The sequence below is a fragment of the Diabrotica undecimpunctata genome, chromosome 1 (assembly GCF_040954645.1).
Source record: "Diabrotica undecimpunctata isolate CICGRU chromosome 1, icDiaUnde3, whole genome shotgun sequence".
NCBI classification, from domain to species: domain Eukaryota; kingdom Metazoa; phylum Arthropoda; class Insecta; order Coleoptera; family Chrysomelidae; genus Diabrotica; species Diabrotica undecimpunctata.
In genome coordinates this window covers 118,353,462-118,376,395 of record NC_092803.1, presented here as the reverse complement: position 1 = coordinate 118,376,395, position 22,934 = coordinate 118,353,462, and the positions used below count along the sequence as shown (strand labels likewise).

The 22,934-nt window shown below is 32.2% G+C and overlaps 1 protein-coding gene across 4 annotated transcripts in view; it reads left to right on the top strand.

Annotated features, from left to right (window-relative positions):
• The window catches only part of LOC140452879 (uncharacterized), a 560,593-nt gene that overhangs the window by 303,285 nt on the left and 234,374 nt on the right, over window positions 1–22,934 (top strand). For all 4 annotated transcript variants that reach the window (XM_072547230.1, XM_072547219.1, XM_072547224.1 and 1 more), the window contains one exon: window positions 3,477–3,536. In XM_072547230.1, coding sequence (XP_072403331.1) covers window positions 3,477–3,536 — 60 coding nt within the window. The remainder of the gene's footprint in view (window positions 1–3,476; window positions 3,537–22,934) is intronic.

Genomic DNA, 22,934 nt, shown 5'->3' with positions numbered 1-22,934 from the left:
ACCTCTAATATTTTAATCACCATTTGAGTGTCACATATTTAGTTGCCATACTACTCCGAAATGGCTGGACCGATTTTTATGAAATTTTAGATATATTATCGTTAATTATAAGAATAGGTGGTAATCTATTTTTCATACCCCTAAGAAGTAAGGGTGGGCCACCACAATTTTTTGGACAATTTTTTTAATATTTTTTATGGTGTAGCATTAATCTATTTTTCATACCTCTAAGGAGTAAGGATGGTCCATTCCAATTTTTTTTTTATTTATTGGCAACATTTTTTTTATTTTTGTTTGATGTGCTATTAACAAATACATACAATCCTTAATTTTTACCTTTCTATTATCAACCCCTATCTTAAATAGTCATATTAGTATCAAAGAGTTAGTTGGCATACTTCTCCGAAACGATTTGACCGATTATTATGAAATTTTATATGTCCATTCGGTTGGACTAAGAATAGGTAGTAAAATATTTTTAAGTTTTTTAGATAAAATTTTATTATTTTTATTTTTAGATGATGTGGCATTCAACAATACATACAACCCTTAGTTTTCACCCTTCTTTCACCAATCACTATTTTTTAAGAGTCATATTTGTATCGCAGAGTTAGTTGCCATACTTTTCGAAACGGTATCACCGATTTTTATGAAATTTTATATGTGTATTCGGTTGAATATTCTACTCGGAATTTTCTTCCAGAAAAATTGTTTTCGTTCAAATCAGTTGACACAGTTATAAATCAGGATAACGTAGTCACCTATCCTACAGAGTTTTTTAATTCCTTGGGATTGCCTGGACTCCCACCTAACAATTAACAATTAAAAGTAGGATCAGTTGGAATGGAACGAGACTGAGAGGGAAAAGGCTAATGAATTATATTGTTAAGGCAAGGATCATCAAAGAAAAATACAAAGGTGAGGATGTCTTAATCTCACTTATACCGATGATTTGAACGGTCGTACCATTTAGTTTTAAAAGTTTACAATTTCCCGTGCTTTTGGCTTTTTCAATGACAATAAACAAATCACAAAACCAACCGTTGGAAGTTTGCAGAATTAACTAGTGCTTCCACGTTTCGCGTATGAACAATTATTCGCGTGTCGGAAATCCGTCATCATTGTTCATTTATGCAACGCGAAAAATAAAAAAAAATTATCAGAAAGTATTAAATAGATTAAACTTTTTTCATACCTAATTTGTCTGAGGGTTTTTTGGGGTTTTATTTTCTGTAATTTTTTTTACACAATACTTAATTATTCTAAGACTGTACGGTAGAAGTACGCCGGGTCAGCTAGTAATATATAACAAATTACGAAGCTGTTTTTAATGTCCGTAGAGTATGGTCGCTTGAAATGTTTGGCTAGAGCAACAGCTTCCTTAGAAGAATTTAAAATTATCATTCATAAGGAAGTTCGTGTTCTATCGAAACATGTTAAGTTGATTATATTCTGTGGACATTAAAAACCGTCTTGTGATTTGTGTTTTATGATATATTATAAAATATTCCTATATTGTCAAAGCTTATTTAGATTATCTTTAGACTATCTAAAACAACCATATATACAAAATATTATGATTTGTTTTTTTAACCAATAATAAAAACCAGTTGTTTAGAGATATAGTTGATTGTAAATTTTTTACAGATATTCAAATTATTTGCTGCTGCAACTTTAGATGTCTATATGCAAATTATGGATTGCATTGCCACATTTTCATCGTGTTGCTCATTATAAAATCTCAATATTCAAATTTAACGAAGCATCTGTTTCCGGCAGAGATGCGAACGATCGGAAAGTTGTTACGTTCAGCAAGATCTTTTTTTATTTTCGTTACTAGGACGAAGATTTTCAGCACAGGAAATGAGTCTCATTATTATTGAAAGATTTTTACTTTTATCATGGTAAATATATTTCAAACTTACATCGACTAAGTATCTCTAATAGTTCCATAGCAGTTAAATAATTTCCCACCTCGTCCTAGTATGCTGCGTATACATTTTAAATTGTAAAGAGTTTTCAGAAATGTATTGTGATTCCAAATAATAAGTTTCTACATGCAAATAAAAGCACGGAATACAGTTTTCGGTGGTAGGGTTTTGATTTTGAAATATATTCTTTGAATCAGAGACACAGTAAAAACTACGGATTACAGAAGAATTCTCATAAGAGTTTTTCAGTTACACTCAATGAATATTTTAATTTATAAACGAGACGAGATTTGTATTAATAATCATATAATAAATGGAGCTCTTGGACCGAAAAACTTGTAAAAGTAGCTTTGAAATCATGTGGGTCTTTAACAAGTTGTGGCATAAAAGTCTATTCTTTAAAGTCAACTAAACACGAATAAATTCTTTTATTTTAGCATATGGTCGTAAATACTGCTAGAATCTCTAGACTAGACTTTACTAGACTTTATTAGACGTTAAATGAACTGCATCCAACGGAACTTTTTTGGTTCAAACTTCTAAAGCATATTTACTATATTTGCAAACAAAAGATGTCCGGACTGGATTAATAGCGCTTAGTTGAGCAACTACACACAAATAGATGAGTCCTAAACTATTTCCATGGGAATATATACATGAGAATTAAAAGAAATCATTTATCTAAAGGGTGAAATAAGATTTAATTCTTTTAAAATAAAATAACGAAAATTGGACAGTATATAATCACCGGATTTTGGACACGTTACAGTTTAGAAAGAAATTTTGTTTTGGATCTTTTACTTCTTTTTTTATTAATGGATGTATTAAGGAGCGTCTTTTACAGTGGGTGATTTTCTCCATCCATTACAGGTCCTAAGTTATTCAGAGCGACTTCGAAGTGTATATTTTTCTGCTGTGCCTTAAAAAATTTTGGAATGAATTTGATATTTTCTTTAGTTATATTTTATACTTATAGGCATGTATGATAACCATGTTATCTTTATTTTTACATATGAGAGACAATGATTAAAACTAGGTTTTGCGTCTTCAAAGGTATTAATCACGCACAAACAAAGATGCACAGTCTCTGTTGTACTTAAAAACTATATTAATAATAAAGACAGTTTCTCAGCTTCTGAAACAACTTCTGGGATAAATAATTTAAATCTTCTCAAACTTTTCCTTCTTAACATTTTATTTAATTCATTGCAAAATTGAAATCTAGACTTTCGTAATTACTGTATCGCTTTCTTTATAAAGAAAATTATCCTGTAACTTTTCTCGTATTATATTTTTGCTTAAATTATATTTTAATCAAGTTTACAACTTTAAATGATGTTGGAAAAAGTCTCGTCCGCTCTTTTTGATGGTGTAGTTTTGAGAATAAAGTGCTCTAGGCCCTTCCATTGTGACACTACCGAGGAGATGGCAGATTTTTAGATGCACAACTTCCCATCCACTGATGATATTGAAATGCAAATTTTAATGAAGTTTTTAATCTCAGCTTAAATCCTCAATATTAATACTGGCTTTTCTCTTTTACAGTTCTCTAATGACGGCCCCAACGGAGAATCCATGTGCTTACAGGGACCTGATTGTTTTATGGTAAGTAGATGATTTTAGGTATATAGAGCGTGTTTTAATAATATTAGAAATTAAATCTACTTAAATGAGTCAAGTCCAGATTATTACTGTGGGTTTTTTGTTTTTAGTCTACTCTATGAAGAGTGTTCTCCACGATGCGGTTGTTATAAATTTTTAGTAAAAAATTCTGGATAAAATTAACATATTTTATTTACTACTCGTACATTATACTTAAGGTAAAATAAAAATAGTTGTCACTCAAATTAAAGCTCAGTTGGAAGATAAGGGGCCTATACTCTATTTCTGATAGTGAGTGATTCCGTACATAATAAAAAACCACTTATATAAAAAACCAATGTCACTTATCTAAAAAATTTTTTTTGCGAATATGGCACCTCAATGCAGGAGAACATGATTCTTGCTTTGGGAGTGGAATGTCCCGTGTTGCAATCGAGGCTGAGAACACTTTTTTAATTAATAAGATATTTAAATACTAAGCTAATATTCCCCCAGGTTCATTAAAGCTAAATATGCATTTTTTATTTCCGATAGTTTGAATGGAAATTTTCGTTGTCATCTGCAGATATAGTAAAATTCTAGTGTAGTCAAATACGCACTCAAACCAAAGGATGATGTAAAAATAGATGATAAATATCTATTGTCTTCTCTTATTTCTTCTTCTTTTTTATGTACACATGACTGTCTGTGTCTCATCCTATACTGACCACGTTACTAACAAGGACGTTTTAGTAAGAATGCAAAAAGGAGAGGAGTTGTTAACGATAATAAAAACAGCAAAAATCGAATACCTCGATCACATCATGAGGAACAGCGAAATATATGGGTTGCTGCAATTAATTCTATAAGAAAAATTAAAAGAAAAACCAGGACCAGGAAGGCGATGGAATTCCTGGCAGAAAAATCTACGTACGTGACTCAACGTAACAACCACAAATCTTTTCAGAGCAGCAATTTGTTTACTCTATTTACTTGATCTCTGTTTACTCTATTTACTTGATCTTCCACTTCTGTTTCGAGCTTTCCGTAGCCTGTGATGCCTAGATGTTTAAACTCCATCACTTGTTCGATTATCTGACGTTCCAGCTCCAATTTACATTGTTGTAGATTTCCTATTATAACCATGCATTTTGTCTTTTTTGAGTTTTTAAAATGCACATGTTTAATTTTCTAGGGGTTGTATTGAATTTTTGCTCAATACGTTGTAAATCATCTTCGCCTTGAGAGAGGAGTATTGCATTGTCTGGATAACAGATTATTTTAAGTTATTTTTCTCCCATTCATTTGGTATCCTTTCTGAGTTCTTACTTTTTTTATTATTTCATTCATAATCAGGTTGAACAGTAGAGGACTCTCTAGGGAAGAGAAAACAGAGAATCTTCCTGTCTTATCCCATTGCCAGCTTTAATTTGATCAGTTAGTACTTCTTCTGTTTTTACGTTTATTGTGTTGTTTTGATAGATATTTTTGATCGTTTTGATTATTCCTAGAGGTATTTACCTTATAAGTGTATCACGTCCTTTAATTTGGTCCTGTTAAATGCCTTCTTAATATATAAGAAAAAGCAGAGGTAATGAGGAGGACTCTGGAGAGATAGTATACAATAAATTGTCACTGAGATGAAGACGTTGACTTCATCGAAGAGGTCAGATCCACAAGCAGATATGGCTAAAGATTAAGAGGGAATAATCACAGCAATATCTTTAAGCGAAATAAGCAAGTTTTTCAGGAAAAGCTCGCCAAAAAAGCACCTCACCGGACGGGTGAGGACTGTACCGGGTTTTTCCCGCAAAACCCGGTACGCAGAAAATGAATGAAAATTTTATAATTTGTATGTACAATAGAAACAATTTTTTTATACCTCTTTACAGAGGGTAGTAGGTTCCATATTTTTTATTTTAATTAATAAGTTAAAGAACTAAAAAAATTCATTTTCGCCATCCCACAACATTTTAGCACCTGATATAACATTAGATTTTGTGCTCATTTAAAAATCACACAACTAATCTCTGCCATGATATATATGTATCTTCCAGTTTTTATGCCATGTCATTAGCTAGTTTCCAGTCTCTTCGCTGCACTATATTTTTTTACCCTGTCAACAGTTTTAGCCAAACCTAAAGGAAATTCACGTACAACCAATAAATATATTGGACTAAGCCTTTTGCAAATTGCTCACGATATCGGTATTGAAAAAAATAAACGACAGGTTTATATCAAAAAATACATTATCTGTTTTTTTTTTTAGATTTTTATTTTTACTTAAATTTACTATTGTGTTATCTGTTGTATAATATGAAGCAAAATTATGGAATAAATTAATTATTTCAGAAGCAGACGACACACATATTTTGGTTAACCCTGTAAAAATATATATTCAAATAATACATCGTTGTACCGGCGGTAATACCTAAATCGTCTCATTCTGAAATTTCATACTTTTTCATACTACTGTATGCTATTTTTGTAAATAGTTTAGGTACATTTTTTCTTTTTCTTATGAAAGAAAAAGGAAGAACGTAACTTTTAATGTTCTAATTTATTATTATTTCTGATTTAGTCTTGACTCTTAAAACTGGTGGGAATAAAGAGGTTGTACGATTTACCTTCGCGCATTACGTTTTATGTGTAATTAATCCGTACATTCCACGTGTCTTAAAATGTACTCTATTTTGTTAAAACAAAACTGGTGCTCACGTTAAAAGGAACGATATAAAGACTGCAGAAGTTTAATAGTATCATAACGGCATGAAATTATCGGCAACTTCTAATGCACTTATGCCATTACCATGAAAATTAGTTTCCAATTTAGATAACGATATGTACTAGAACTTCCAAAGATACTTCTCTCTCTTTTTAATTTCCAGGGTCGGTGTAGTTAGTTCAAGACTAATGTATTGGTAGGTCATAAAACCACAGACATTCTTGTCGGTGTCGATGGTGATTACTTTTAAGCATTACAATTAATTTGGAAATGTTAAATACTTTAGATTTTATTCGATACTTCGATTTAATCCATAATTGATATTTTAATCCGTAATTATAAGGAAACGATGTAGTACCATCATTATCGTAAAAATAGTAAACGACTCAGTAGATTAGTAGCTACAATCAGCAAGATACATAAAGTCAACTAACGGAAATAGAAACAGAGATATTAGCTAACTTTTTCTTTGTATTTAAAAACCGATGTAGTATTGTAAATTTCTAAAACAACTAAGCACAAAATTGAGCAATTTAAATAAGTAAGTAAGGAGATACAATATGTATACAATTTTTATTACCTGTTTAACAACAAAAATTGTTTGCTAAGGTTAAAATCAAATCAAAACTTGTATACTGCTAGTAAAATTTCATGAAAAATACAAATTCGGGGAAAGCAATTATGTTCTAATAATAATCATTTTCAAATTTAAATAGAATTGTAATTATCCTCGTTTTGTCAAAAAAACAGCCTTGGTGCGCTTATTTCAATAATTTGGTCGCTTTTAAATGTATAAACTGAAATATCTACTTTTTTCTGAGCTTTGTAATCTTGTAGTACGTTTATCATGTTTTTGCATTTATTTGGTCATTAATCAGTTTTCTCTCATCACATATTTTATAGACTACAAAGCAGCCTACCACACTGTGAATAGAAGAGAAATGTTCAAAGCAATGAAAGAGCTAGGAATACCAAATCAGTTGGTAAATTTAACAAAACTAACTCTTGAAAAAGTGTAATGTAGAGTACGAATTCAGGGGGAACTGTCTGAACCTTTTAAAACAAATAATGGGCTGCGCCAGGGAGACCATCTCTCCTCTGTATACTGTTCAAATCTGGCTCTGGAAAAAGTAATACGTATGTCACAAATCACAACCACTGGTTCAATATATAATAAATCAGTGCAAATCCTGGCCTGTGCTGATGATATCAATATTGTTGGGAAAACGGAAAACGCTGTACGAGAGGCGTATGTGGCATTAAAAGAATCAACTACAAAAATGGGTTTAATAATAAACACCAACAAAACGAAGTATATGAAAATAAGCACGCAACCACAAATCCTACGACCACTCGTTATAGAAAACGACGTTATCGAAACAGTGAACGAATTTGTATACCTGGGAGCGCTCCTTAACACCAAAGATAGTACTACCGCAGAGATAAACCGCAGAATTTGCACGGCCAATAGATGCTATTTTGGGCTCAATCTCCTCCTTAAATCCACAATTATATCGAGAAATACAAAAATAAAAAACAAAACAATAATACGCCCAGTCCTAACATATCGTTTAGATACCTGGATTCTAACAAAAAGAAATGAAAACATGTTAGGATGTTTCGAAAGAAAAGTACTGAGGCAAATCTATGGAGCAAAGAATGACGATAGAATGTGGTATATAGAAGACGGTACAACTTTGAACTTCGAACTATAGAATATACCAGGAACCTGATATCGTAAACCATATTAAGATAGGACGTCTGAGGTGGATAGGACATGTAGTGCGGATGGAACAAAATGACCCAGCTAGAAAAACGCTCCTTGATAGACCCATTGGTCAGAGAAGAAGAGGAAGACACAGAACAAGGTTCCTTGATAACATCGATGAAGACATGAGAAATATGGAAATACGTGCTTGGCGGAGAAAAACGATGGATATGCACGACTGGAGAGAAATTCTTGAGGAGTCTAGAACCCACGCAGGATTGTAAAGCTAGAATGATGATGATGATGAACCAGTTTTCTCAGTGTACCACTACTTACTGTACTTGCTTACTGTATAGTGTACAAAACTTACATATATATTAGAATTACATGAATGGCCACGTAAAAAAATTAACAGTCAAACACGAAAAATAAGTTTTTCATTCTATGTAGAAAATGGTTAATTTATTTATACAGTGAACAAGAGTTTTCGAAAACAGTACTGTCTTTTTTATCGCGGAGTGCAGGCTTTCACTGCTGGTAGTTTGTAATGATGCATTGTGCTCGGGGTTTATAGACCGTAATCTGATATTATTTCTTCTTGGCCTGTCTTCTGCATCTTCAGCAGACTATACATTGAAAATGTCTACAATGTATAATGAGTTGACTAGCCATGAGGCCTGTTTCAGAAGAAGAATTTCAGGTCTTTGTGTTGGGTGACGAGTCAAAGTCGCTGTAGGCAAGGGTTGAAATCGTATAATTAGTTTTGGTTATTCTATCTGGTTTGGTCGCTTGAAGGAATCTGGATTTTTTTGAGAATCAATTGTATTGGAAATTATTTTGTGGACCATAATATACATTGAGCTATGGATTATAGTATCGAATACTGGTTGCCGCATTTGTTCCTGTAGCCGATTTTTTACATGGAGCAATTATACATTGAGCTATGGATTATAGTATCGAATACTGGTTGCAGCATTTGTTCCTGTAGCTGTTTTTTTACATGGAGCAATAAAACCACATGGCTCTTCTACAGGGATCTTTAGAAGGTTATAGAAAACGGTGGATCTCGAGGTTAGTGATATTTTTATATTGACCCAGATATTGAGTGTTACGTGAAGTAGAATATGATGATTCTTTGGGCCCGGAGGTATTACAATACGTCAGGTAGAAATTATTAACTGGAATAACTGTAGCAGAGATAATAGCCATTGAGACAATGATCATAATTATCTTTTGCTCACTGCTTGCTTTAATTCAGAACATAGAGCATAGAGCATGTTTTAATTCTTCTCCTAAATATTCAGGTTCACATACTGTAGTAGCACGATACGTTTAAGTTTTTATGATTCCTCTTGTTTGTTTAAGTAATTAGACTTGTCCCAAATTGCGTCCAATTTTTTCGTCGCGTTTTGCTTTACTGAAATATCTAAAAAAAAATAAGTTTATTTTTGTCGTTTCGATATCCACTTGTTCAGTGGATATCCAGAAATTGTTCTCAAAATACAAAACATCGTTTTGTATTTTGAGAACGATTTCCGAAGTGGAAATCGAAACGTCAATACTATTGTAGCTCCATACATAACTCCAATGAAATTCTACCCCATATCCTTCTATATACAAGACTTAAGACCATATTTTGTTTAAGGTATCTCTCTTTACATTTCCTCAAACTCAGAATCTGGTCATCTGAATAATATAACGGAAATCCAGACTCATCTGTGAACAAACAGTTACGCCGTTTTGCTGCATTTAAGTGCTGATAAATCCCAACTTCTATGGCTAACACTGTTGGTCTTTTTTAACGAAGATTTACTATTTTTACTGGGAATAAACCATTATTTTATTTTATTTTTCTTGGCCAGTTCCATGCGGTATATTAGCTCTACCAGTTTCCTGGAAACGATTGCGGATCTGACTAACGTCGAGAAACACTTCGAGAAACGCTGAACATTTATACCATTTTGTTGTCAAATGCGATTACCATATTACAATGTTTACCATGTTACACATCAAGTCTCTTGTTACAATTAAATAAAATGATACTTATTAACTTTATAATTTAGTGACAAAATGTTTTTATAAAAAAACCATTTAAGATTTTTTACAAATTCTCAAAGTAAACCTCATTTTTGCTTTTAGCTACAATAAACACAATACTAACTAGTAACGAGAGATTCAGTTTTATCAATGCTTTACAAAAAAAAGCCTCAATATATTTTACCGTTAAACTTCGTCCTTCATTGTGTAAGTTTCATGATTTTCTCATAAAAATGTTTTGTCGAGGTGATAAACACAGTCTTTGGAAGCTGTTAAAGATGTGTATTCGATTTCTGAAAATAAGGTACACAAAGGCGACCACCTACCCTGACGCCGCGTTTCATGCGCGAATATCAGCCCAAGGCGCTTCATCGACAGCTCCTCGAATGTGTAATGTGCCTTAGATACTTTGGGAAACAATCGTTTTCGATATCGATCTTTTCAGTAGCGCACAAAACGCTTAAGGAACACTGTAATTGTGTCTTGCACCTTGTAATTTCATTTGCTCCGGGATAGCTTCATTTAACACCATCTGTTACAAGCAGAGACGAAGAACGAGATAGTTGGATAGGCCAGTACAGCGCACAAAGTGGTATGTAAATCGGCATTTCCGCATTACATCAAAGACATCCAAAGTACAACAACATGAGTATTACCACTAATAAAATGACTTCAAAGAAATAAACATTTTCTGCCCTCATAAAATAATATTCCGCTTGGTTTTAACGCATATCGAGTGTATTTATTGGGAGTCTATTATTTAGTTGGCTTAGTTCTGTAAAGAAAAATATATTGTTGGTACCTATTTAACAATTTTTAACTCGTGTATTATGTTATATATTTATGCATGCTTCATTTATTACCATAAAGCATTTGATACAGTAAAACACGACAAGCTGATGGAGATAATAACAAATATTGGAAGAAACACCTGCGATCTAAGAATTATTAGCAATCTTTACTGGAATTAAACATCATCTATCCGTACAGAGGCAGGAGAATCTGATGATATCAAAATCAAACGTGGGGTCCGACAGGGATGCATACTATCACCCTTGCTGTTTAACATATACTCTGAGGAAATCTTTCAAGAAGCAGTAGAAGATGTTGAAGCCGGAATTCGAATTAACGGAGAATTTATCAATAACATCAGATACGTGGATGACATGGTGGTATTCGCTGACAGTTATGAAGCCCTCCAGGAGTATGAATAGAATCACAGGAACAGCAAATTGAAAGAATTAGTGTGAATGATCAACCAATAGAAACAGTAAAAAGATACACCTACCTTGGTACCAACGTCAATGAAAATTGGGACCATTACCTAGAAATAAAATCTAGGATAGAGAAAGCAAGATCTGCATTTCAAAAAATGGCTAAGCTATTCAAATGCCACGATTTATCAGTACCCATTAAAATCAGGTTACTACGATGTTATATCTTTCCTATTCTATTTTACAGAATCGAGTCGTGGACTCTCACAGACGCTACCTGTAAGAAAATTGAGGGTTTCGAAGTGTGGCTTTATCGTAGAATCCTGAAGATATCCTATACCGACCACGTTTCTAACCAGGACGTTTTATTAAGAATGCAAAAAGGAAAAGAGTTCTTAACCACAATAAAAGCAGCCAAAATTGAATATCTCGGTGACATCATGAGGTACACCGGAAGATATGGGTTGCTGCAATTAAGTCTTCAAGGAAAAGTAGAAGGAAAACGAGGACTAGGAAGGCGAAGAATTTCCTGGCTGAAAAATCTACGTACGTGTTTCAACACAACAACCACAAATCTTTTCAGAGCCGCAGTTTGCAAAATACAGATTGCCATGATGGTCGCCAATATCCGAAACGTATAGGCACTACAACAAGAAGATACGTATATGTTCGTGTCTTCATTTGTTTTTCCTTTGATATTTACAACTTAATATTCATGTTTGATCGTCCGTTGCTGACTCAATCTCAAGTGTTTGTTAGAGATCCTTCTAAAGACTGACATCTAGCCTTCCATAACGTATATCATTCCATGTAGCCTTCCGCAGTATATTTGATTTTACGACTGGATTTCTTCTTCGTTTCGTTTAACCATTTCCATGTGGTTTTTTTCTTGGTTTGTGTCTGTATTTTTGACACGATGGGTTATTCAGTTATAGAATAGATTGTTTTTTTATTACGTGGATTATAAATATTGATTTCTAATATATCGGTTTAATGAAACGTTGCATTTATGTTTTATATAAGTGTATTTAAATCCAAAGTACGTAACACATCAACCGTATATTCCACACCAGTTCCCTGTGACACTCCAACATTATCTTATGATCTCAATATGCTTTTTCTTATTTAGTTCCAGACTATTTGCCTGATAAATACGACTCTAAGAGCTTTGATACATGTGTAGGTATAATCGTGTAAGTAATTTATTTGTTATCAAGTAATTTCAAAGACTGGCCTATTTAGCGTACACCGCTACTTATACTATCTCTCACATATCATACATATCCTTTGCATCTCTTGTAGTTCTATAGAATGCAGATGTATTGAACCAAGGTACTTAGTCTAGGACAAGTTGTTTCTCGCTTGATGTTAGATATAGAGTATAATTACTAACAAGGTGTGAAATACATAATATAAAATACGTCAGTAGATTATTTAATTATTATAATACAAAGGAGATCTAATATTGCATATTAACTGCATGATACATAGAAGATTTGAAGTATAATGCAAACGTGAATATAATTTATTTTCGTAAAATTTGTAATACGTAGTACGATATTTTGTGGTCAGGAATATTTAACACAGTTTGTTTTTATAAACTACAAGATAACTTTATAATAGCATCTGGTATGTTCGCCATAGTTTCTCGGGCACGTTTGAAAGTGGAACTTTATAATTTAAATTTGTAAAAAAATGGGAAATTTTCAACCGGAAAAACGGTTGAAGTAATTGAGCTAAAAAATAAACTAATATAAATATTATACTTATTACAGTATTAAAAAAACAACTCCAAAACTAATGGGACGACAATGTTAACTTTTGGTTATGGATCGGAAAAAGTACCTAGCATATTTTCGACAAAAATTCTCATTCGAAATTACAAATTTATTACAATTATTACCAGAAGTAAAAATGGTTAAGTAGTGGGACTCCTTTCTTAATATTCATAAAGATTTGTTTTGAATTTCTTAAATAAAAATTAGTTTACATTTCTAAATCATGCTCTATCAAACCACTATCAAATGGCAGCTAAGAATATATAGAATAGACTGCCTATCATTGTTTATGAGTTAATTTGTTTTTTGAGGATATCCGAGTTCAAATCCCATCAGGAAATTTCAATAAATATTGTTCTGAAGCTATTTTCTTGTGGCATCTTATAGTAATTACTGTTTAAATGGGAATAAGGCACAATTAGAGTTTAAAATAAGTTTATTGACGTTACAATATCCACTTCGAAAATCGTTCTCGAAATACAAAACATTAATAAATTAAAAAAATTTTGTTTTTTGTTATTTGGTGAAAAATTCTTCTAATAATTTAATTCTATCTGACTCATTTATATTGATAATTCGAACGTATATTATACATTTTAAAGAAGACAACTTTAAAATGATATTGCCAATATTGCTGTTGCGTTCCTGGGACGACTTTATTGTAAGGTAGTTCATTCGATTACATGAAATCAACTTTAACTTGAGAATATTTGTCAGGAAAAATCATACCTTGTGAGTCGTCTTTAAAAAGACAACCACATGTCATGACAGTAAAATTCTTCTGTTAGTGTTTGCATAGTAAATTATACGGAAAAAACCTCATAATACTATCGCGACATGGTAAGTAATTGGTCTTACATTTACTTTACTCTCAATTAACACCAACTTCTGATTTCGTGTCATTTAAAGAAGGATATGCTTACAAATGGTTCTTTTCCATTAATGTCGCAACTTCGCTGTCGGTAGAAGCCCAGCTTACTCCATTGGTGGATGCAGGCTGTGAGTATAAATACCTCAGCCTTTAACACTGTAATATATTGTTCCAAACTATAGTAGTTGCTGAATTTTATTTTAAGTTTAATGATACTGATTCCGATTACATGAACTGTTTTTAATTCCATCAATAAACATTATTTTCAGTTAAAATGAGTTCTGGTAATAAATAGAAAGAGATTGGAACCAGGGAAGTTTCATACCCTATTTCCTGACTTGATCGAAGATGACTGAAACTTTTTTCAGTATTTTGACCCACATGAACTTTAAAGAACTTTTAAGTGTCCTAAATACGAAATTTCAGAGAAAAACGACATATGTTAGAGAACCAGTAGGCCCTAAGGGGAGATTAAAGTATTCCGGATGCCTCAAATTGTACAGTTCAGGGTAGTCTTGCGCCAACAAGTTTACAGACACACTTACATTATATCAATCACTTGAAGAATTAATCGGCGGAAAGTCCGTACGGATTACTTGCTCACTCTGCTAACGATCGTCCTGTCCTGATCGTGACGTCCAAGTATGAGCATCATAAGGGAAATCAATGCTAATATTTTTTGAAAAATTCCGTGCGTACCGTACGACCGCGCCGTCCCGACTCCCGACCCAGTGCGTGCTAAGCTTAACGTTCAAAATAATAAATGGTTTTTACATGGTGTTATATAGACACATTTTATAGAAAACCATTACTATGCACGTTTCTTTTATTTATTTTGTGCTTTTTATGCTAGTTAGTTTTTTGTTCGGAGTATTAAGCCTCTAGAGGTGAAGATGCTTATAATAGTTTATAATAATAATAATAATCGTTTTCGAGCGTTTTCTTGTATGTAGAGTACATGTCCGATTTTTAATTCTCTTTGATAACGTCTAATTGGTTCGGTACTTTTACCTTTTACTTATTTAATTCAGTAATGAGTATATTTCCTAATTATTAACATTAGTCTCTTCTTGAACTTTGCCATTCTTTAATTTCGTGATAGCATTTTTATTTCTTTGTCTTAATCTCCGACAGCTCCGGTTTGTGATTACTTATTTATTTTTTATCAGGTTTTAGCTATGCCTGTAAAAGCAAGAACTAAATTAGATTCATCAGAACAAAACTTTGTAAGGAAAGCAACAAACTCGATAAAAACGCACTTAATACACTTTAATAGCTCCATTTAAAGTGCATTAAACTTAAAAGTAGCTAACTGTTATTTTCATTAGAATTAAACGGTACAGTCGATGTAATTAACTAAATAATTGTTTTATTAATTACTAATTCCACTCTAGATTAAATTTACTATAATTCACACTGAATCAATAGAAGGTGTGGCGAAATTATATGGGATTAAATAATAGTGAGGAATAGAGTTGGCTGACAGGTAGTTGTGTGAATTTAATTAACTGAAGAGAACGCGTCACGTAATGACTGTTTCGCTGATTGAGGTAAAAATATAATTGGTAATTATGTAAAATCGCTGACCGTGCTAGTTAGTTACTTTGTAATTAAAATAAGTGTTTATTGCTGCTCTTTACCAAAACTAAAAGAAAACACAATTACGTATATGGTAAGAATGAGAAATTTTTATAAGAGGATTTTATCTGTAGTATGTACCGTAGTAAATAATGTTTTAATAAAAAACCTTTAAATGTAAACCATTAAAATAGCATTTTGGTATTTTTGCTGCGTTATTACAATTATTAGAAGAATATGCGTGTCATAAAACGAGTATCAAAATTTCTGTAGATGTATTTATATATATCAAGATTTCTGTAGATTTCTTGGTTTTCAGATAAAGTAAGTTTATCATTATCATTTTCTTGGCTTTTATCTCTATGCTGTATTGGCTTTCCTGATTCAATTGGTCTATAAGTTCGTATCTTGGATTATACTTTGGAAAATATCTTGTCGAACCTTCTGATACCGTTTCTATATACTATGTTTACTTTCCTCTATTATTTCTTACAATAATTTGATAATGAGTTACTCTTCGTATGAGGAGATCATTTAGACATTGTCTTTTATCGTTACATACTAAGATTTACCCTAATAAATTAATTCTTATTGTGACTTTATTCATCCATCTAAGCATAAAGTAATCTAAAAAACTGCTATATTTAGTTGATTGTAGTGATATAAAGCAGTACAAATAAGCATAATGAAATTCTACATATTTGGCGTGACATTTAAAAAAATTGTTCCGTTTTTAACACGCGAAAAACAATATATTTCTCGCTGTAACATTCCTATAATTCCCAACATCAATTTTAAAATTATTTCATAAACCAACTCTTAGTGATAAGTCCTTCCTATTATTATCCCCATCTTAGAGAAATACAGACATTCTGAGACAATGCAAAAAAACGGTTTTTTGGCCTCTCTTAGAGATAAGGACTAGGTTAACATAAGCATTACCGTGTCTACAGTGATAAAATAAAGAAAAATCAAACAGAATATGAGAAATCACCGCGTGAGAAACCTGCTTATGTGAATACCGATGTGCGAATGTGTATAACAGTAATATTGGAAAGCGTTTTTTCAAATACTTTATTCAGCTACTGTCTGTACAACATTCAATTCATCGTTATTCTGGCTTTACAAACCTGCGTGGGTCCTAGCCTCCTTAAGAATTTCTCTCTAGTCGTTTATGTCTATCGCCTTCCTCCGCCAAGCACGTAATCCCATATTTCTCATGTCTTCATCGTTTTTATCAAGAAACCTGGTTCTATGTCTTTCTCTTTTTCTTCGACTAATGAGTCTATAAAGAAAGTTTTTCTAGCTGGGTCATTTTGTTCCATCCGCATTACATGTCCGATCCACTTTAGACGCCCTATCATATTTTATGATATATGGTTCCTATTATATTCTATTGAAGTTTGAAGTTGTATCGTCTTCTCCACACTCCATTATCATTCAACGTTCTATAGATTCGCCTAGTACTGTTCTTTCGAAACATCATAGAATGTTTTCATTACTTTTTATTAGAGTCCAGGTCCCTGAACCATATGATAGGACTGGTCGTATTATGGTTTTGTAGAGTACTTTGCATTTCTCGGTATTATAATTGAGGATTTAAGAAGGAGATTGAGCCCAAAATAGCATCTGTTGGTCGTGTAAATTCTGCGGTTTATCTCTGCGGTAATATTGTTTTCAGTGTTAATGAGCACTCCAAGGTATACAAATTCGTTCACTGCTTCGATGAGGTCTTTTTCTATAACAGTTGGACGTAGGATTTGTGGTTGTGTTTTTATTTTAATGTTCTTCATTTTGCTGGTGTTTATTATTGAACCCATTTTTGCAGCTGATTTGTTGCATATTAAACCGGTGGTTGTAATTTGTGACATACGTATTACTTTTTCCAGAGGCATATTAAACAGTATACAGGAGAGAGAGTCTAACTGGTTTCACTGGTCTCACTGGTTACCAACTGATTTGGTACTCCTAGCTCTTTCTTTTTCTAAAATTTGTGTCAGAGTCGAAGTCTGATAAGTTGTCGATTTACCATCTCTGAAACCATCCTGGTGTTTTCGTACTATTCGTTCTGCATATAGAGAGTCGTACAGTGGCATAGTACTGTGGAAAATATTTTATACGCTGCATTTAGAAGCGTAATTTTTCCGTGGTTGGTGCATTCAAAGATATCTTTTTTTTTCTGTATGGTGCAAAATATTCCAATATTACGATCACTGGGGAAGGATTTTTGTGCCCCTATTTCTTTTATGAGCTGCTGTGGTGCCATTATGGTATCGTGTCCACCTTCTTTATAAAGTTCAGCTGAGAGATTATGTCATTCACCCTTCAACAACATTTAATTACCTCTCCTAATAATTATTTTATACCAACCCTATTGATACAGTTCTAACATCTTTGAAATTATTTTAATAATTTCGCATATGTACATGAGCTTTAATTGTACAGAAATCGATGAGCGGAAAATGCGTTAAAAAGTCGTGAAGAGTCTAACAAAACACAACAATCAATCGTATTAAGAACAAAATGGAAAATAAAATATATTAAAAATTATTAAAAAAAATAAAAATATGTATTTGACTTTTAAAACATTTAAGAAACTAAAGATGGTAGATAATAAGCAAAACCAAATGTGAAAAGTATAGAAGAAGGTAAATAAGATAGCAATACTAATGAATACTACGTATATAAACAAAAAAGTGGTACAGTAGGTGCTACTGTAGACTAGCGCGAAATTTCATACTATGTTTTCTGTATATTTAAAATTTAAATATTTTTAAAATTAAATAATGTAATTTTATTATTTATTAATTTTTTTTAATTAATTCTGCGGCATTTTTAGTTGGCATTTGATCTTCCCAAAACCATTTTATATAAAACACAATTCTGACAGGTACTCGTAGTCCTTAAAAAAATGTACCGATGCATACGGGATACATCTTACATTTACTGCACCAAAAACCATGGTTTAAGTTGGCCCGTCTTTTTGTCTGACTGCACATAAACGTCAACAATTTCGAATTTTACATTTAAATTGTTCTTTAATTAATTTAACATTTTGCAAATAATAGATTATTTCCGCATCGTTTGTGTAATATTTGTTATATTAATAGAAAAAACTCCCATTTTGTCATAAACTTAAATTGTTGTTTCACATAGTAAAAAAGTTGTACATTACATAATTTAAAATATTTAAAACTTAGACAAAAACTGGCAACTTCGCACTATTTCATTATAATTAGTATTCCAATAAAAATTAAAATTCCGCACTAATATGATATAAATCAAAGGTTAATAGAAATATATAGTTTTGTTTTATAATAAAATGAAATATTTGCATGTTGCATAACGGAATCTCCCTGTCGAGTAAATATTGACTCTTCCAACTATTTCGTGTCGTGTCGATCTTCTCTGCATTTTACTATAGAGAAATACTAATGCAAGCCAGTATAAAAGCTTCGCTTCAAAAAGAGCATTTATTTAATGTAATGGCATCTCCTTAGGACCATCCTAGGAAGAACAACATTGCAGATTAAACAAATAAGAATTAGGAGTCTAACAGATCTAAGAGTATGGAATTGGTGGATAGAGATGGAGTACAAATTGTTTGCATCCAAAAGCCGAAGTAAGGCACGTAAGCCGAATTAGTTGAAGGATACAAATAAATTATCGTTTTGAAAAATCAAATTGTTGTAATTCGTAGACTTACGAGTAAGTCTTTGATATATACCTATTTAAATAGCTAGATGATGCTATTAAATTACTATGCAACAGGGGAATTATGCAAAACATAATTAGAACAATCAAAGACGTTTCTAGAGAAAACCCAACTAAAACGGTGAATTTTCAAAAATAATTAAAGTATTCTGTGGTATTAGACAAGGCCATCCACTAAACCCAATATTATTTAAAATCATTATGGATGAGTTAATAATGGAAGTGCATAAAGGAAAAGAATATAAAGTTAATGCAGACGAGCTAAGATTGGACGATTTCTAACGACTCTTATATCGTTTTAACACATGAAGGAAGGATCTGAATATGGTATTACCAACTGAAAAAACAAAATATATGACTACTTCTAAAAACCCATACGATTAAAATAAGAATTTGTCGTTACGGACGATCGAACAAACACTGAATTTCAAGTATTTGTGAATAAATATATGAAAAACTTTATATGAAAGCAAAAGTAAAAACATTAAAAGACAACGGAATGATTCAAAGATAAAAGGAAAGAACGACAACATTTTTAACCTGAAATAATACTTTCACCTACTTTTACACCACGCATTAAAATATTTGTTGTATACTTACAATTAACTACAATAAAAATTCCACCTACCATCCAAAGTCTTACACATTACACTAAAATATTCCGCCTACCGACTAATTCCTTAGACCTCTCCTGAAATTAAATGACATTATCCCCACGGAAACGTTTCAAAACCTAGATTTTGGACACACACCAACATAAATTACGTCCATAAAATCGTAATATTTCTTATAAGACGCCGGCTGCCTCCAATTTTAGATAATTTATCCCTCTCGATGACTAATTTCTAGTTGGTATATAATTGTGTCCCCTAAAATTACGTGATATTAACCTCAACACGCAAAGGCCGATCACACACACGATAACTGATTCCAAAGGTGTTCAAGAAACTTCAAAGTTACATCCAATTTGATAAATGCCGCAGACTTGTGCCTCCCTATCGCGATTTCTGGTTTAAGACCGACGATAGGCCAGTTTGGGGTGTGTAGTATATATTAATAAATACGTTAGGATATAATTTTTGCCAAATAGACATTGGTATTAATTTGCGGTGTAAAAGTTGCGATAGAGCTTTAAAGAATTATTTCTCTCTGTGGTATCATAAATATACTATGAGTTAGTATTGAAAACATGTATTGTAAGATATGTGATCTATCAGCAAGTTTATAGTACTTATTATTATTAATGTTAATAAACAGCAAAAAAAGAGTGGAATGACCACAACAGAATGGAAGAATGAAGACAGGTTACTAGACAGGACACTAGTTATGATGCCAATTATTTTTTTGAAGCTTAACTTCTATACTGCCGTTGTACTAATTTTTCTCTATAGTAAAATGCTGAGGTGATCGTCACGAAATGGTTGGATGAGTCAATTTACGCGACACTGTTTTAAAACCTGTAGGTAAGCTTTTTCAATTTTATTATAATCTATAACCAAGATATGTACTTTCGAATATAGAAAAAATTTTCAGAACAAATTTAATAAACTTTGTAAATTGATGTTGGAAAAAAATCCAACTTTTGTCCACCGATCTACCAGACATTTTTACATATTGTAAATTTTAATTAGTAATTATTAAATAACGAGCATGTGCTTTCATACGTAAAAAAATATACATGTAAAATTATCAATAAAGCCTATTTAATAATAAGCTAATTAAGAAATCTAATACAGAAGTAAAAAACTTCAAAAGTTGTATATGGGTATAAAAACATTTAATTAAAACTTGTTTGTCGTCCAAAAATTATAGATGCATAACGTTTTTGATCTAGCTCAGATCATCCTCAGTGCTGGTCTGTTGTTGTCAACAGAGTTGGTCTGTGTCGTTTTAACTGACATGAACCACGTGTTCAAGTCGAGCAAGGAAGCATGTTTTTATACCAATATACAAATTTTGAAGTTTTTAATTCTGTATTAGTTTTTTAACTATGGTATACCGCCAACTGCTGGGATTTTCTCATTAATTTTATTTTGAATTGAGAAATATTATTTAATTTTTTCTTCTTAAAGCACCGATTTGGAGAAGCATAATATGAAACAAGATTATATTTATATAGCTACGATTTCCAGTCTAAAGGCATTCCATCATTCTGCAGTGTCCACAAATTCATCAAAGTCCATCAAAGTTTATCAGAGTACATCAAAGCATATCAAAGTACAGCAAACTATATCAGAGCATCACAACGTGGCCAAATATACCAATGTATCCTAACGTCTCTCACGTCCATTAGAAGGAATACCAACGAAGACAAACAAAGTAGTTATATGCTTAAGACCAAATAGGTCTATGTCTTTTTTCTGCAAAGAAGAGAAAAAGGAAACTTATTAGTACCTTATTTGCACTAAAACCGATAGAATATAGCCTACAGAAAAATCATTACCCTTAACCCGATGGACATTTTTATAAATAGCACTATGATTTGTTCGACGATCAAGAACTGAATGATGCCGCTGTGTGCCATGAATCGATCTTATCCCTGTCAAAACTACTCCACATATTAAATCGTTTGATTGAATTTAACTAATCAAAAAAAATTCTAGATGACAATTTACATCATCTCTCGAGAATCGTTGATTTACCAAAACAAAATTTAATGTTTACTTTATTTAAAACGCAATTAGTTATACAGGGACTGTCTAGTGATTTGCCGATTTAGCATAATGTAGGTATGCATGTGTGTATGTATGTAGATATGTGTGTGTGTGTGTATATGTATGTTCATAGAAGTTGACTATTAAAGCCCAAAACGAAATAACCAGGTATGTATCATCAGCGCTAATCAAAAGTTGAGTACCAATAATCGACAATGAAAACTATTGTTAGAGCTCACTGTTTGTACGGTGATATTTGACAATAATGAAAAAGATTTCAACTTCTGAGTAGGAAAATTATTAACTTAAAAGAGAAAAAAAGTTAGATAGCCAAAGGTGCAACAGTTAAACATTGCATTGCAAGAACTACTTTTTGGTTTTTACCTTTTGTAGGACATATAAGAGACGACTTTGGTATAGAAACGAAATTTTTTTTACCTTTTGTAGGACATATAAGAGACGACTTTGGTATAGAAACGAAAATTTTTAAAATTGAGTAAAAAACCCATGGGCAAGTATTGGTCATGTAATTCTAAAAAACGTTTTAAAAATAAACCAAAAAGTGTAGAGGAAATTGAACAGAAAATTAGATTCCCTATTCACTCCATCAACTTATTTTTACTTCTCGAACATACATTGACTGCTGGCCTATTTGCTTTCAGATCGGAACCTAACCCCCCGGAGGGAGATACGATTCTTAGATAAAGGCGTCAGCGGACTGAAGATTTACTTAGTTTAATCTTTTAAATGATATCTTTAAGGATCAAACGTTGCCTTCAAAGGAGAGTAGTGAGAAGTGACTTTTTCTTTTGATTAATAAGGCTTCTTTTGATGTTGTTGAATTTCGAGGGATTCGGTAACGCGGAAGGATAAATAAAGGGAGCTGGCTTGATTTTAATGCAGTCTATTAGTACTGGTTTAAGAAAAACCACTTACATTAGCTATTAAATGCTGTCATTAACTATTAATCGATATGATATAGAAAGTGGCTTTTGTTTTAAAAAACATTATTATTTTTTCAACAACTGTCTACTCTAGCGCTAACAGTTTTTAGCAAACATATCGTTAACATAAATTACAAATTATAATAATTCTTAATTTTTACCAACTTTATTCTGTCACTGGGTGTTCTAGAGCGGTTTG